The following is a 15089-nucleotide window of genomic DNA, read 5'->3' as shown; positions in this document are numbered from 1 at the left end:
AGAAATCAGTATAAAAGCTGAGAAACTTCAGGACAAGAAAACAAAGAATTTTACATTGCCAGAGTCTGGCTTTTGCTAAAGTACTCTTACTTTTTCTAAATCAAGAAGAAAATTTTACTCTTTCTAAGCAGAGGAATTTATTTAAAGTAGCTTACCTGACCACAATCATAGAATCCATCAGTAATGATATTACTTGACGATAAATATCCCATCCGGCTGTACTTTTGGGAAAGATTGTTATCAAGTAACTTTTCCAGAGCAGCTTCACTATAGTTATTTTTGCGCACTATTGATAGATTAATTTCTTCTAGGATGTCTAAAGCACTGTTAAACAAATTACAAAGGCTAATTCATCATTAAATACCAATTAATTGTTATTATACAGTTCAGAGTTAGTTTTCAGCATTACAGAGGCCAAGAGAGATTCATTTCCAAGTGCTGGCCTTGTGCCCTCTGGGCCAGCAAGGAGCTGGCTGTGCTGCATGGAATTCTTTCTGTAGAGCAGGAAATCACCCCGAACTGCTCAAAAGCCAAAGCAATTCCTTTAGGCAGTTTAACTGTTACCTAAAGAAATGCAGACAGGATACCGCAATGTTTTATCAGAAGAATGTTAGGCACCACGAAGAACTTCAGAAAAAGAAGGATTTAAAAGTAGTTAAAAAAGGAATAATGTTCAGAGCTGACCATGTGATACAGTTCAGGGAATCTCTCTCTCTCTCTGTGTCCAACTTGCCATGCAATTTGCAGATTCCAGTTGTGCATCACGCAACGTGTGAATCCTTCTGGTTTAGGACTGTTACTGTGTTGGGAGGAGGCACGGTTGGCAGAGATTTGGTAAACACGGATGAGCATGGAAACACAAGCAGTTGCGTCAGCACCACCAGGATGGCAGTTTGCAGCATGGAAGCAGGAACAAAGAGTCATGTGGGGACGTGGGAGGAGAGGAATTCATTTCTTAAGTTGTTTCTGGTGCTGAACCCCACATACTGATAACTTCTGACCTGAAAAACTAAGGGAAAGCTCACTAAGAAGATAAAGGAAGCTGAATCAGGAGACCATAGCACAGTGCCGTTCTGGAACTGTTTAGGAATGAAGAAAAAAAACAGAAAAAATAGAGGTCAGTATATTCATATGTGTATGCGTGTGTACATATCCAAATTTATATCTGTGTGTGTCTATACACACATGCAGACATTCCTCACATCCGAAGGAACTGATTATTTTTATATATATACACACAATAAATATATATATATAAAATAAAATGAACTCCATGTTTAGACTGCCCATTTCTCTCTGTGATCTACACAGGGAGCCTCAGCTGTGGACATTTACAATGTGGACTTTTGAAGGTACATCAGATGAATTCCAGAGGACAAGTTTTTCAGGCAAGGCAAATGGCAACCTTGTTTTTTAGAAGAGAGCAATGGGAGAAAATATCGGAAGAGCAGAACAGGCTATTTGTCATACAGCATACTGCAACAAAGTCAGATAACCAGCAAGTAATCCAGGGAAGAATTTTAAAGAAAATGAATAATAATAATAATTATTAATAATAATATTTTTTAAAATAATAATAATTTTAAAGGAAAATGAATAAGGAAAAGCTGATGTGTACAGCAGTGTCTAAAACAGATGACATTACAGGCACAATGGTGCATTACCCTCATATGGAGGAAAGACAAGACAAAAATGGACAAATATGGCTGCACCAAAAATTCTGTGAAGAGTCAAAAACCAAAAAAAAAGGACTCATACAGAAACGGAAGCACTGACACTTCCAACAGAAAAGAAAAAGTAAGGGACAAACCCAAAAGACCCACAGGCAAAGTGAGACATAACTGTTCAGGGACCGAAACAAAAATAAATGTTTCATATGCTACAAGTCAGAGAGGAAAATGTAGGCCTATTACTCAATGTGGGAAGAAAACTTGTAACAGATGGCACAGAAAAGACTGAAGTGTCTGATGCCTTTTTTGCTTCAGTTTTCATAGAAGGGTTGCAAGCAGATGCCTGGCAGTACTACTAACAAGGAGGTAGAATCAGTAGGCTTAACGTGTCTAGAATAAGTTTGAGGAGACAAAGTTAGCAGTCCCAGGGGATACTTACCTCATACTACTCTATGAATTGGCAAAAGCAACCTCTGAACTATTTATAATTGTATTTGAAAATTCAGGGAGGACAGGCTAGGTGCCAGGAGAGTAGAGAAGGGCAAAGATAGTATCTAGATTTGAAAAATGAAGAACAAAGAAATTGTAATAGAGATCATGCGGCCAAATTTCAGTGTCCAAAGAACACCATATCAAATTATTAAACAATCAGTTTGCAAGCAACAAGAGATAAGAAATAGCCATTATGTATTTGTCAAGAATAAATCATGTAAAGCCAATCTAATCCTTTCTGTGATAGGGTAACTGACTTAATGTATAGGCAGAAGAAGTAGATGTGAGATATGAGTTGACTTTGAGATATATTTTGACTTTAATAAGTCTTTTCACATATTCCTACTTGAATACTCACGAGCAAGTCAGGGAAACATGATCTACATGAAAATAACATGAAGTAGTGCCTGACTGGTTGAAAAACTATGCTTAATGTATCGTTATCAATAACATGCTCTCAAACTGGAAGGACACATAAATTAGAGTCCTACTCCGATACTGTCACAAAGAAAGGATTAAATAAGAACAGTGCTATATGCAAGATATAGAAAATAATTACTGAGCTTTATTTGATGGTGGTCTGACCTCAGCTGAAGTACTTCATCAAGGCTGGGAGACAGCACTTCAAAATGGCATAAATAAATGGGGGAAATTCAGAGATGTGTGACAAAATGACACGATTTCAAAACAAAAAGTTTAACATCTTTACTTTGTCATGAAAAGGAAATTGAGAGAGGGACACAGAACAGGAGAAAATTCAATAAGTTAAACTCAAGTTGCTATAAATAGGTGGTTATTCAGTCCCACTGAAAGTAGGACATTGTGTAGTTGGATTGATTTGCTGCAAAGGATATTTAGAACTCAGAAACCCCTTCTAATTGAAAGGATACTACAGGTTGAAACCGCCTCAGAATTGATATTTACACTGAACAATCAAAAATAAGTCAGTGAGCCTGATTATCTTACAGTGGGCAGATGATAACATCGCCTTTGAATTCCTCTCCTGACCTAAATTTCTGAGATTCTCACTCTGAAGAATCCCCTCATAGATGGATTTTAAGTATCTGTGCAGTAAGCGTCCAGTAGAGGGAGTCAAGCAATTAGACATATTTTAATTTAACAATAACTAAAAAAAGTCACCCTTTATAAGTAGCCCTGTGTCGTAATTCTTACAACCTTTTGTAATTCAGATATTAATATATGGAACTTGGCGTTCCTAAGAAGGAATAAAATAGAATCTCCTTTATGTGACACTTCAGCACACCTGCAGCTAACCAGACCTTGTAAATAAAATTTAGCCTCTGTGTAATAAGTACAATTTACTGTATATTGAACTTAGCCTGAAACCTTAATTTCAGTTTCATATGTATAGGGCACTGTAGAGTGTAATTTTGACTGATATAAGCATACCTTCAATACAAAGCCTAATTCAGTCACAGAAACAATAAACATTTTTATAATTCCAGACAGTTCTCTCTTCAGTCTTACATTTTTTCTTAAGGCTTCTGTTACTTAAAATCAATACCCTTTCATCTGTAACATCTGTGGTGCAAAAGTAGTTTCTGCTTACCAAAAAGTATAGCTTATCTTTGTTATTCTGCTATAATACGTAAAGATTGACTGAATAGAGTACTTGCATCAGAATCTTCCCTCTGCCCCTTGAAACTACTTCCACTCACCCTAGCCTGCATAGTTCAACAGTGGTTAGTTCATCACTTGCACAGACCATAACAGCCAAACAGGCATTTCTTCTGACTTCTTTATTCTTAGAATGTAGCAGTTCAACGAGGGGTCCCAGTCCACCTGCATTTCTTAACTATAAAAAAAATGAAGACATTGCCACTTAGATATTTCATCTCTCCCAGCAAGAACAGCCTGTGAAATTCACCTTCCAAAACATTCAAGCCTTGCAGACAAGCTATGCCGGGCTGGTAGGAAGGCCATTTGCAGAGATTCTGTGCTTCTCTGGACTCTGCATGTGCTGGAGCCGAAGCGAGTGGTACAAGGCACACATCCCTTCTGGCTCTGCCTTGCTTTTCAGTTATTAGATTGTGGTGTGGAAAGCGAAGAGACTGTGCAACCCAAGACTGCCGTGGAGAGTTACAGAGATTTTTCTGTGTTCTGTTGCCTCCTAGCAACTAATTTACATCACAATATATTTGAATTCGTATTGTATTGTATGTATGACAACTTATTAACATCCTATTCTCTTGTGTGCTATAGTATCTTTCCTATACACGCTGGAGGAAATATTGCTCATTTGGATTTTTGAAGAGAAAGACATTTTGAGGACACTGAAAGAGGTAAATTAATTATCTATGCCCCTTATTCATGTCCTAATTAACAACCTTGACCCATGAGAAAATCGTAGCTTATGATCCATGAATGCACATAGTATCATCCTTACTTATGAAAAGAAAATAGCATGACCATTGATAGGCAACAAAAAGTTCGACCTGCTGGTTACCACTGATGAAGGCATTAATTGCATTTTGAGTTTTGTCAGAATTACATTTACTCTGTGCGCATCCAATATCTTATTATTCAAGGTCAGACATTGCTGTACGGGCCTTGAAAGTGGGCAACAGAACAACACTGAGGGAGAGTAAAGAGGACAGAACTTCTCATCTTCAAAGTTGAGCCGACAGTTGCAGCTGAAAGAAACCTTAATGTTTAGTGCTCATAAACATGGAGATTAAGGTATAGCCCTGATTAAAGCTCATTGAAGCCACTGCAAAGCTGTAAAACATTGATTTGGTGCAAGCAAATACAGCAGTAATAATACAAATTAAAGAAAACCCTTTCCAAGTTCTCATGACAAACTGACCTAATTTGAGCTGAACAAGCCTGCAAAGAAAGCCAAAAATTAGTTACTATCTAGAAAGCTTGGGACTTTTAGGACAGACACAAAATGCAAAGTATTCCAGGGAAGTATAACAGCAGCCCCAGAATCCAGAAATAAATAAATAACCACAGCCTTGAAGAGTAGTTTTACCTCAGTTCTTGCATCAGCGTCACAACCAAATGCAGCCACAGCGAAGGCTGCTTTGCTTTGCACGTGGCTGTTGGTCGAGCGCAGCGGTTCTGCGAGCCCTCTCATAATACCGTGTCCCTGGATATTTGTGCGGAATGGCTCTTGCGTGGCCAGATTTGTTAGCACTGTAGCAGCATGAGCAACGGCTCTGTCTCTCTGAGCGTTCAAGATATTTACTAATGGCTCAATTACTTCAGCCTCAGCAACAGCCCTAGCAAAATGAAGGAGAAAAAAAAAAAAAGTCTTTGTTATTTTAGGACATTTCTTCATCCTAGTGTGCTGTATTTACCAACTAAATTAGTATTACATTTCAAGATTTTATACATATAAAAATATATATATGTCATTTATATATGACTTGGTGTGAAGTTCGAAAGGCACAACCTACCCAGACAAACCAAGTCACAAACTTCTGGGTTCTTTAACTTATTAGGACATGGATTCTTTCTGAGGTTTTGAACAAGTGAACGAAATGTTGCATCTTTTCAAAGACGCAGAATTTCTATAACTTTAGTCCCAGGCAAATGCTTCTACAGACTCTTATCACCTCTCTCCATAATCATTCCAGCACTTCTCCTAGTATGGATCATAGTGCACGGAACAGCATGTTGTCGTTCTTTTTGCTGTCTCCATAAATTTCTGTGATCGGATACCTAGGTGTCATAAACGCAGCACACCAAGCTTCTGCCACTCTTACAGAGTGGGTGTTCGTGGTGCAGTTCAGTGCGGTGGAGGGTTGTGTATTGAGCCGGCTTTATACAGCCGATTGAGACAGCAGGAGTACAACAGACACATCGGCACAGAGCTCAGGGCTGACTACGGCTGTGGTGCCACATCAACTGGTCTGCAAGCAGCAGATGCAGTTTAAATATTCCCTCTGCTCCCAGGGGATATTGTAGCCGTGGCTGAAGGGTGCTGCCCCTCAGCAGTGCTGGAACAAACACCGGTGTGGCCACATTCATAGATTCATAGATTGGTCCAGGCCAGAAGGGACCTCCAAGGGTCATCTAGTCCGACCTTCCTGCAGTCAGCAGGGACACCCCCAACTAGACGAGGTTGCCCAGGGCCTCGTCGAGCTTCACCTTGAATATCTCAAGGGAAGGGGCCTCAACCACCTCCCTGGGCAACCTGTTCCAGTGTTCCACCACCCTCATAGTAAAGAACTTTTTCCTAATATCCAATCTAAATCTCCCCTTCTCCAACTTAAAGCCATTGCCCCTCATCCTGTCACTTCAGGCCTTTGTAAACAGACCCTCCCCATCTCCCCTGTAGGCCCCCCTCAGGTACTGGAAGGCCGCTATTAGGTCTCCCTGGAGCCTCCTCTTCTCCAGGCTGAACAACCCCAGCTCCCTCAGCCTGTCCTCGTAGCAGAGGTGCTCCAACCCCCTGGTCATTTTAGTGGCCCTCCTCTGGACCTGCTCCATCAGGTCCATGTCCTTCCTATATTGAGGGCTCCAGACCTGCACACAGTACTCCAGGTGAGGTCTCACCAGAGCAGAATAAAGTGGCAGAATCACATCTCTGGATCTGCTGGCTAGACATGCAAAACAAGCTGTTGGCAAATAAAATTGAGGAAGATTTTGGGATTTTGTTATGGATCATTTCATAGATTTAGGTTAGAGACCATCCAAGAAAAAAAAATAATAATCAAACAGTTGAAGAAGCACTAGTAAGGAAACAGTAACTTCAGGCAGGAGGCAGCAGGAGCTGCAGGCAGCTGCACTATTAGAGGAGACATTTGCAAATGACTTCAATATTCTGGCACTCACTGGGATAGTGCCTTTTAAAAGGAAAAAAAAGTGAATTTCATATTTAATATCAGGTAAAGAATATATTTTAAAGCAGCTGGTGACATGGTGCATAAAGATAGTAAACTCTTGACTACAAGTGATGCAGACCCTGAAGAGAGAACCTGGCCTGGCTGAGGGGAAACTACCATGCTCTAACAAATCTGAAGGGCCACACGTTTCTGGGTTACTACCGCATTATGCATTCTTTGGTTTCTTTGCCATAGGCAAAAAAGACTACTGATACAAATGTAGTTTACATTCTTCAGATGCCGTAAGATATTCCATAACTTAAGATTTTTGTTGACCTTCTTGCCAAAACTTTGCTTTCTACCAAACAACAGGAACTTATTTCTTTGTATGATCTTTCATTTGTTTCAGTGGCGTTTTTTACCATGACATTATAAACCAGCACACTATAAAAATTGAATTGTCTTCCTTCTGAGTTTGTATATAACATTTGATCAAATGATTTGAGGCATATGTCCAATTTACTATCTGCTCTTAGTAATTTTACATTGGGCTCATCTGTTTGTTAAACAAAAGTTGGCAATATTGTTAGCAATGGAAATGTGCAGATGGCAATTTGAATTTTCCTTGCAACTGCTTTTTATACCCTCTTTTAGTACATTTTGTCTATATCAAAAACATAACAAACCCTCCCACCTCTATAGAAGCATATCTGAGCACTTCAACAACAGAAGAGTGCACATTTTTTATAAGTTTTGCTGAATTTCTGTCAACACATTAATAAGAGAAATCTGGATGTGAAAATCTTATTTTTGCTGTAACAGTGTTTTATCAAAACCCAACTAACCTTTTGGTAACTTTCACAGTTACAAAATAAAGACAAGCTTAGAATTATTACATAGACAAGAAAGAGTTATGCTGTCAAAGACTGTGAAGACATTCATAAAAACAAAAAAACCCCAGGAATGCTGATAGTCACACGCTTATGCAAACAGGATAGAAAGCAGGTTACATGCCAACCTGTGCCATAAAATCCCATTACGTGGGCAACATGATGTCGATCTGACTGTGAACTCATCTTAGTGCAAGTAGCTCCAAACCAGATTTTCAGAGAGGGGGACACAGGTCCTCCTGAGCGTACCTGGAGTGAATCCCGCAGAGGCTCACGGGGTTCATCAGCCCGATCTCTGCCTCAGTTACAAGACGATGGCAGCTCACAGGTCGTGCCGGAGCATGGGGGTGAGGAAGGCTGGCGGGCAGGCAGGTTTGGAAAACCAGGGAAAAGGCAGCAATCCAGGGACTGAAGGTTTGTAGGGTTATTAGCTTGGGTGCAGCATAAAGGTATAGGGCCAGCTTGGTTTTGGCTAATTAATCCTCCTGGGGCACCAGTAACTTTAATGCAAGCACTTCAGTCTCTGTTCAGAAGAGAATCCTATGTTTCCAGATGTCCTGCACTACACTGCTCAGACTGTCTTCAATTAGCTGGATTTCCCCTTATCTGGATGTCCTCCCTCCCCTTCCCTCCTTGACCAGATAAAGCAGAGCCGAAAATGTTTTGTTTGGGTTTTATTTTTTGTTGGCTTGGGTTGGTTTTGTTTTTGTTTGGCTGGTTGGGTTTTTTCACTTAGGTAAGGCCACTGTATTTCTAGGCTCTCTGGTTAATATTGTCTTCTCTTCCCATGAAAACTTTATCCAGATTTCCAGCTTCAAGAGCGCTGTAGCTCTATCCAGGCTGCTGTATATGAAGGAATCCTGGACATGTTGATTGCACATGTAAGGATCAGCCACACACCACATGTATCGCAGGTTTACCGGAAAACATCACATTCATAGCACGTGTAACAATGACATGACGTGCCTGCTGGCAAAGTGTGGGAGAGACTCACCATACACGCACACAGCCACGCACAGTAAGGCATGTCCATAAGCTATCAGATTTGCAGCGTTACGCAGTGTATACAACATAGCTTATCCAGGAAAAAAAAAAAAAACAAACAAAATCAAACAGGTTTTCCTGTACAATGGACACACAGAGATTCCAGGATTTATGGGACAGATCCACTACTCATGAAATGCATCACTGCATCACTCAGGTGTAGTACGGCCAATACTTCTGCAGTCAGCACAGGACTTACTATTTCTATACTACACCAAATAACACGTGTATTCTCCCACAGGAAATCCTAATATAGTCCCTAACAGACTGATCCCAGCATGACACACGGAACCGAATGACGTAACCAATCACATTATAAGCAGATTTACTATAATTTCCACGAAGCCAGCAAGTATACAAGTACTTAAAAAAAGAGCAAGGTGACAACTCCTCATGTGCTCAGAGCTGACCCCAGCAAGGTACAGAGCACAGCCAATTTTCTCAAGTGCCACTCAACTTCAAAAAGGCTGAGAACCACTGATTTAGATGATCATACATATTTATTTCAATCCCGCATTCTACTTCTGCGCAGATTCATTTTGAACCACAGTTTCACGAGTATGGTTTAAGCCAGTAGCACAATGGATCACCAGGCAAAAAGAAATCATGGTAGAAGTGACAACAGGAGGTAATGAGAGTTGAAGGTAACCAGTACCTTTGAGAACACGATTTTAAGAGGGTGTGAACACCTGAGGGCAATGCTGTGCCCTGGTAACAGAGATGTATACAGAAGAGGTTATAAGGGAAGAAGGAAGAATGGGTACTCCATAGTTCAGCTCACTCCTACCCCATGGCCCTCTGGAGAACACAGAAATAGCGCAGTCACGCCGGGACATGGAGCCCCAGCTGCTGAAGAGACAGAAGAGCCTGACCTCAGAAGGGAGCTGAAAGAATGAATATGCTTAAGTTTTTAAGGTTCTGAAATACTACAACGTTAAGATCTAAGGATGGAGGTCCTTGTTCCCTTCCATCTTGGGCAAAGATATGTAGGTTTTTTATTACAAGGAAACAAAAGTCAGAGGAAGAAGCTTTTACCAGCACTGCCATTGCCTAATGTAGATCAGCGTTATCCTCTCTCCCTGCCTCCAGAACACACTCTGCTTCAGACACATCCTGCTGAGGTCAGTGCTCCCACTACAGGACTACATCCTCAAGGAAGAGGGGAACCTTGGTTTAGCTGAAAAAAAAGCATACACTTTCTGATGTGGAAAAGGAGTAAATTATATAAATGCACAGCTTTTTCCCTCCATGTTGTGTAAAGATTCAAAATACATCAACTTCCTTAGTCACGGAGAGAAATGATTAGAGAAAAGGAAAGAAGACAATGCGAAGCGGGGAAGAAAAGGATGCTGCATTTACAATATCACCATGGGTTTCTGAAAAGTGGAAGCTGACTATCTGAATTACAAACAAACAAATAAACAAACAAATAAACAAACAAGAAAAAACATACAAGATAGGTGTAGAAATTGCAGAGCTCAAATTAAAGTTAAAATAATTAAAGTGTTATGACTTATAAGCACGTGGTTATGATCATTAGAGTGCCTAACCTAACAGGGTTAGGCATTTACCTTAACCAGGGTATACCTAGTTCGGGTACTCTAATGAACTTAACCATGCCCCGTAGTGAAACAGCAAAATTCTCATTACAATTAAATTCAAATTACTGTATTCAAGAACAGTTAAAATATTTTTCTCAAGTGTCATTGGAACGGCAAACATTAGGAGGTTGGATATCAAATATTTAATTTAAGTTATTAATTTTAAATATACACTATAACTAGTTATTGAGAGATTTTCTTGAAAATTCTCTAAAAGATTACTCAAAACTCAGAATAAATGCTGAGAGTTCGAGAAAAACAAATGTTTTCTTTACTGTTTTTAGTGCATCATTACCAAAAGTTTCACAATATGAACTTTTTAAAAATAGTTTCTTTGGAGATGCATACAAATTTCACTGAACTGAATATTTTGTTGCTTTAGTTGTCTGGGGTGCAATAGGAAAGCTCAGACATTGGTAGAATGTTGTGAAAACAATTATCAGTAAAAACTGGACCAAAACTCTGTGGGGGTTTTTATTTCATTTTTAGGACTGTAAGCTCTTTGGGGCAAACCCCATCTCTTTGTCAGCATCACATTAAGCGTAATAACTCTGGTCCCTGACCAAGCCTCCTAGCCATGACAAGAAAGATAATGGATTATTTATTTAGTGCATAGGGAATGGTCCAGCTAGCTTCTCCTCCTGAAGAGAAGGTCCAGCCTAATGCAGAAAGCAACTATCAGTGTTCAAAGAGCTGACAGAAACCACAGAGGCTGCCCCCCAAACCCATAACCCGTGGAGGGGAGAGAGAGGGGAGCAGCAGAGGCGCAGCTTCACACCACTGTTTAGTCTGGATTGTGTTTAATTTACACTATACAATTTACACTATATACTACTATACACTTCATAAAAATGGTAAAGTATGTTTGGTTTTGCTTCTTCTACCACAACATAAACTGGTTTATATTATATTTTTATTCACTTCTATGCTGTTTACTTCCCCCCTTCTGACTGAGGATTTAACGCAATTTCTGCCCAGAAAAAATCCACATTTTTCCTCCTCACAAAGGCCATTGGACTCCTTATGGACTTCATTTAACAAATGTATTTGCAACTGCATGTTTAATTTCTGTGCAAAATTACTGTGATTGTGTGTGAGGTGCTTAGCTAGCCATTTATGCCTGTGCATATCTCATTTTCATACATAATTGCGTGTAAATTATGCATAAGAATTATGCATCTAATTACATACACATTTTTAAAAATCAACTCTATCTGTGTTAAATCGCATGACTTCTTTTTCACCCAAGGCATTTTTGATCCAGCTCTATTACATAATTTCTGACTGAGAAAGTACACCATAACCAGAAGTTTGAAAAAGCTCAAGAAATATCTTCCTTTTTACCCCTTAAATGTATTAGTATTCTTCATTTGCCTTGTTATGTCATCAGAATAGTCACATCCAATAAATGTCTTCTGCATTTACCAAAAATTTCACTTTGCGATTTAATTATTTTCAAAAGCAATTGACTGCTGTATATAGCCACTTGTTTTTATTTAAAGGTTAATATTACTTCCATTTTTTTCACTATACAAGGGAAATTAACGTCAGTATGTTTATTCTGAGTAAGGGAATCTAGCACAAGAGACTCTGGTCTACAATTTGGGGCCCCTTTGTGCTACAATAAAAATACTGATGAAATCAACAAACCATATTCATTTTCCGTTTCAGGAACTGAACCCTCTATTCCTGTTTTTTAATGGCAAGTATCTTGTTAAAACATCCACAAATCCAAAACTTAATAATTAACCTCATGGTCTGGAAGCAATAAAACCTTAAACTGTCTGGGTTAGCAGAGACTGTAGTACCTGACTCTCATTTAGTGATACACAGAGATCTTCTCATGTCTGTCACTGAACTCTTCTGACAAAGTCATGTAAATCTCAGTTCTAAAGCTGTAGTATAGCTATTTTAAAATATTACAGGGGCATTGATAATGAACTATCTATTAATGATAGCTTAGCCTTTCAATTATAATAGTACTTGCAAGCCTTATTAAAAATTCCTGCCACTTCCACTATTATGAGAAAGGCTTGAAATTCAGCAACAGAAACCCTTTTTTTGCTTCCTAAAGATCCCACGTAGCTTCAGCCAGGACAAGGTCAGGAAAAAGACACTATCCCCTTCTCTCTTTTTTTCTGATCCAAGAAGTAGCGCATGCAAAAATCAGTAACTCAGCACAAATGTTGAGAGTCCGGAATCCATACCGTTACAAAAGCAAAATAGCAGGGAACATTCAGGAGCTGCCAGAGCGAGCCTTCATGGAGGTGTGAGGGAAGGAAAGAAGCAGCCAAAGCTGAGTCCTCGCAATAATCTGTCTGAACACAGGGGCTGAGGAGACAGCAGCTCTTCTTCATTTTTGGAAGCACCAACTGAGGAAGGACAACAGAGCTGTGCAGTCAGTCTCTCTACACACAGCACTTGGACTGTGAAGCTTGACCCCATCTTTCAATTCTGGATAAGTCTTCTCTGGACATCTGTGAACTTAACTCGAACGGCAGCAATCTCTTTTGCCTTGCTTAAGGCTCAAGCTTTTATGACGACTCAGAGTGCAGCGATGTATGACTAGTTTTCTTTCTTAAATCTCATGTACTACTATGTTAAGAGAAAATTACTGAGGTTGCAAGTCAAAATGTTTAAAGTTACTTGTGAAAGCTTATTTTTACCCCCTTGTGTGTATTAGACAAGACTCCAATTAGACAACATGTCACAGTCAGCGCACAGTGGGACAGAATTCAAGTTTGCATGATCAGCCATAAACCTGCAATTCACTTATACACACTTAAATTACTTCACACTATACTAAAGTTAAAACACATACTTAAATAATTTGCATTTAATTTAGAAATATGCTACAAAGAAAATGTGCATGTAAAAGCACCAATGTATTTGTCTGAAATTTACTCAAAAATAAATTAACTGTTGCAACTTTTAATTCACAATTCATCTCAGGGTGTATCACTGAATGTCATTGTAGGGATACACACTCCAGAGAAATCATTGTACTTGTGCCACTCCAAAAAACACAGTTTTCTCTCCGAGGCTTAAAAGTCTTCATCCAGGAAGAATTTTCACCTGATCCCACAGAAATCTACCATGGGAAGTTACAGGTGACAACACACAGGCTCCGAGTGAAATTCCAGCCTTCCACAGCTAAGGTAAACAGTGATCATACTGCAAGGCTTTGAAGGTAAGAGAGTACCAACAGGCCAAATGATTTTGCTATATCTATAAGGGGCAGAACTTCTGTATCGTTACCAGTATCCCAATTTAGATGTGTTCTGTTTTCTGTCTGAAACTATTTTGGATAAGTTAGGTTCTCGTGCACTTTAAGATGCTGTGACATTAGATTTGTTTTAGATAAGAGATGAACGCTCTGAATTTATCTTCAATAAAGTTGCCTGATAGGCAACAGAATTTGAAAACAAACAAACAAACAGAATCACAGAATTCTTATGGTTAGAAAAGACCTTTAAGATCATCAAGTCCAAAATGCATAAAAGGAAAATGAATAACAATTGTTGGGGTTTTTTGTGAAAGAAGAGCTGTACTGAGAACAAAAGGCAGTTATGGTGTCTGAGTCTATAGAGGGACTTTTCCGTATAACCACGCCTTCACAAATCTGAGAGGGAAAACCAACAGCTGGCTGAGTGAAACACTTTGCACCTGCCAGCAGGGCATGATTTAGGGTACTGTCCATGGGTTGTCTATCAGTCATCTGTTGTGATGGTAAAGTCACTGGAGGAACCCATTTCTGAATGACATCTCAGCATTAGGCCTTGATTCAGCTTTTCTGCCAAGGGAGAAATTCACCATAAAACATTTTTCAGTTTTCAATGGAAATCAATGTCTGTAACTTGCAAGGAAAAGCTTGTGAGCTCGTGGGTAATGACCAAGTTGTCTTTTTTTCTGTCTTTTTTACATGTCCATAGTATGATGGATGCATAGCACCCATCACACTATGTATATACAGTAAGAGAAAGTCAAAACAGGAATCTATTCATGGCATGAGTTAACTGTATTTGCATAGGGCTCAGCAGAATGCCTGCTAATGTAAAAAATAACAACACAAACGACAAAACCCAACAAAACCCCTTTACCTTGCAGCACAGTAGCTCAAAAATATAATTCTGTCACTAGGGGTCAGTATTAAAACATATTACCCTTACACAATACAGCTAGTGGCATTCTATTGATTCCCTCCTTCAGAAACACAAACTTATGTTATAAAGAAGAACTATTAAACCATAAAAAAAGACAAACCGTATACAATGGATTATTACCTATTTCTGTTCTTAAATGTAGCTCTCGGGTACTAGAAATATTTGTTCCTGTTCTCATAAATTAAAACATATATTCATGCAAGTGTATTATCTTACATAATACTGACTCTTCAATATTGATCCATTTATGTGAATCAGGTTCCATCTACAATCTTGAAAGGGAAAAGCTATGATGAAGTTTCCCATTCTCTAATAGGGAAGACGACTACCTAGTGATATTACTACGTAACAGTAATAATCATTGCTTCCTAATGATAGTCACAAAATTTGAAATGTAAAAAAACCAGACATTCTTTAAATTTGACAGCCATACCCA

At 39.1% G+C, this 15089-nt stretch overlaps 1 protein-coding gene across 2 annotated transcripts in view; it reads right to left on the bottom strand.

The window, feature by feature from the left end:
- The window catches only part of ARMC3 (armadillo repeat containing 3), a 50841-nt gene that overhangs the window by 11766 nt on the left and 23986 nt on the right, over positions 1–15089 (bottom strand). For both annotated transcript variants that reach the window (XM_074157152.1, XM_074157153.1), the window contains exons 10-12: positions 5158–5407; positions 3842–3978; positions 156–324 (exon numbers count right to left, since the gene is read on the bottom strand). In XM_074157152.1, the coding sequence (XP_074013253.1) occupies positions 156–324; positions 3842–3978; positions 5158–5407 (556 nt within the window). The remainder of the gene's footprint in view (positions 1–155; positions 325–3841; positions 3979–5157; positions 5408–15089) is intronic.

This window comes from Numenius arquata, chromosome 12 (genome assembly GCF_964106895.1).
Source record: "Numenius arquata chromosome 12, bNumArq3.hap1.1, whole genome shotgun sequence".
In the NCBI taxonomy this organism is placed as follows: Eukaryota; Metazoa; Chordata; class Aves; order Charadriiformes; family Scolopacidae; genus Numenius; species Numenius arquata.
Note: the sequence above shows the minus strand (reverse complement) of the source record. Positions and strands in the feature narration are given on the sequence as shown.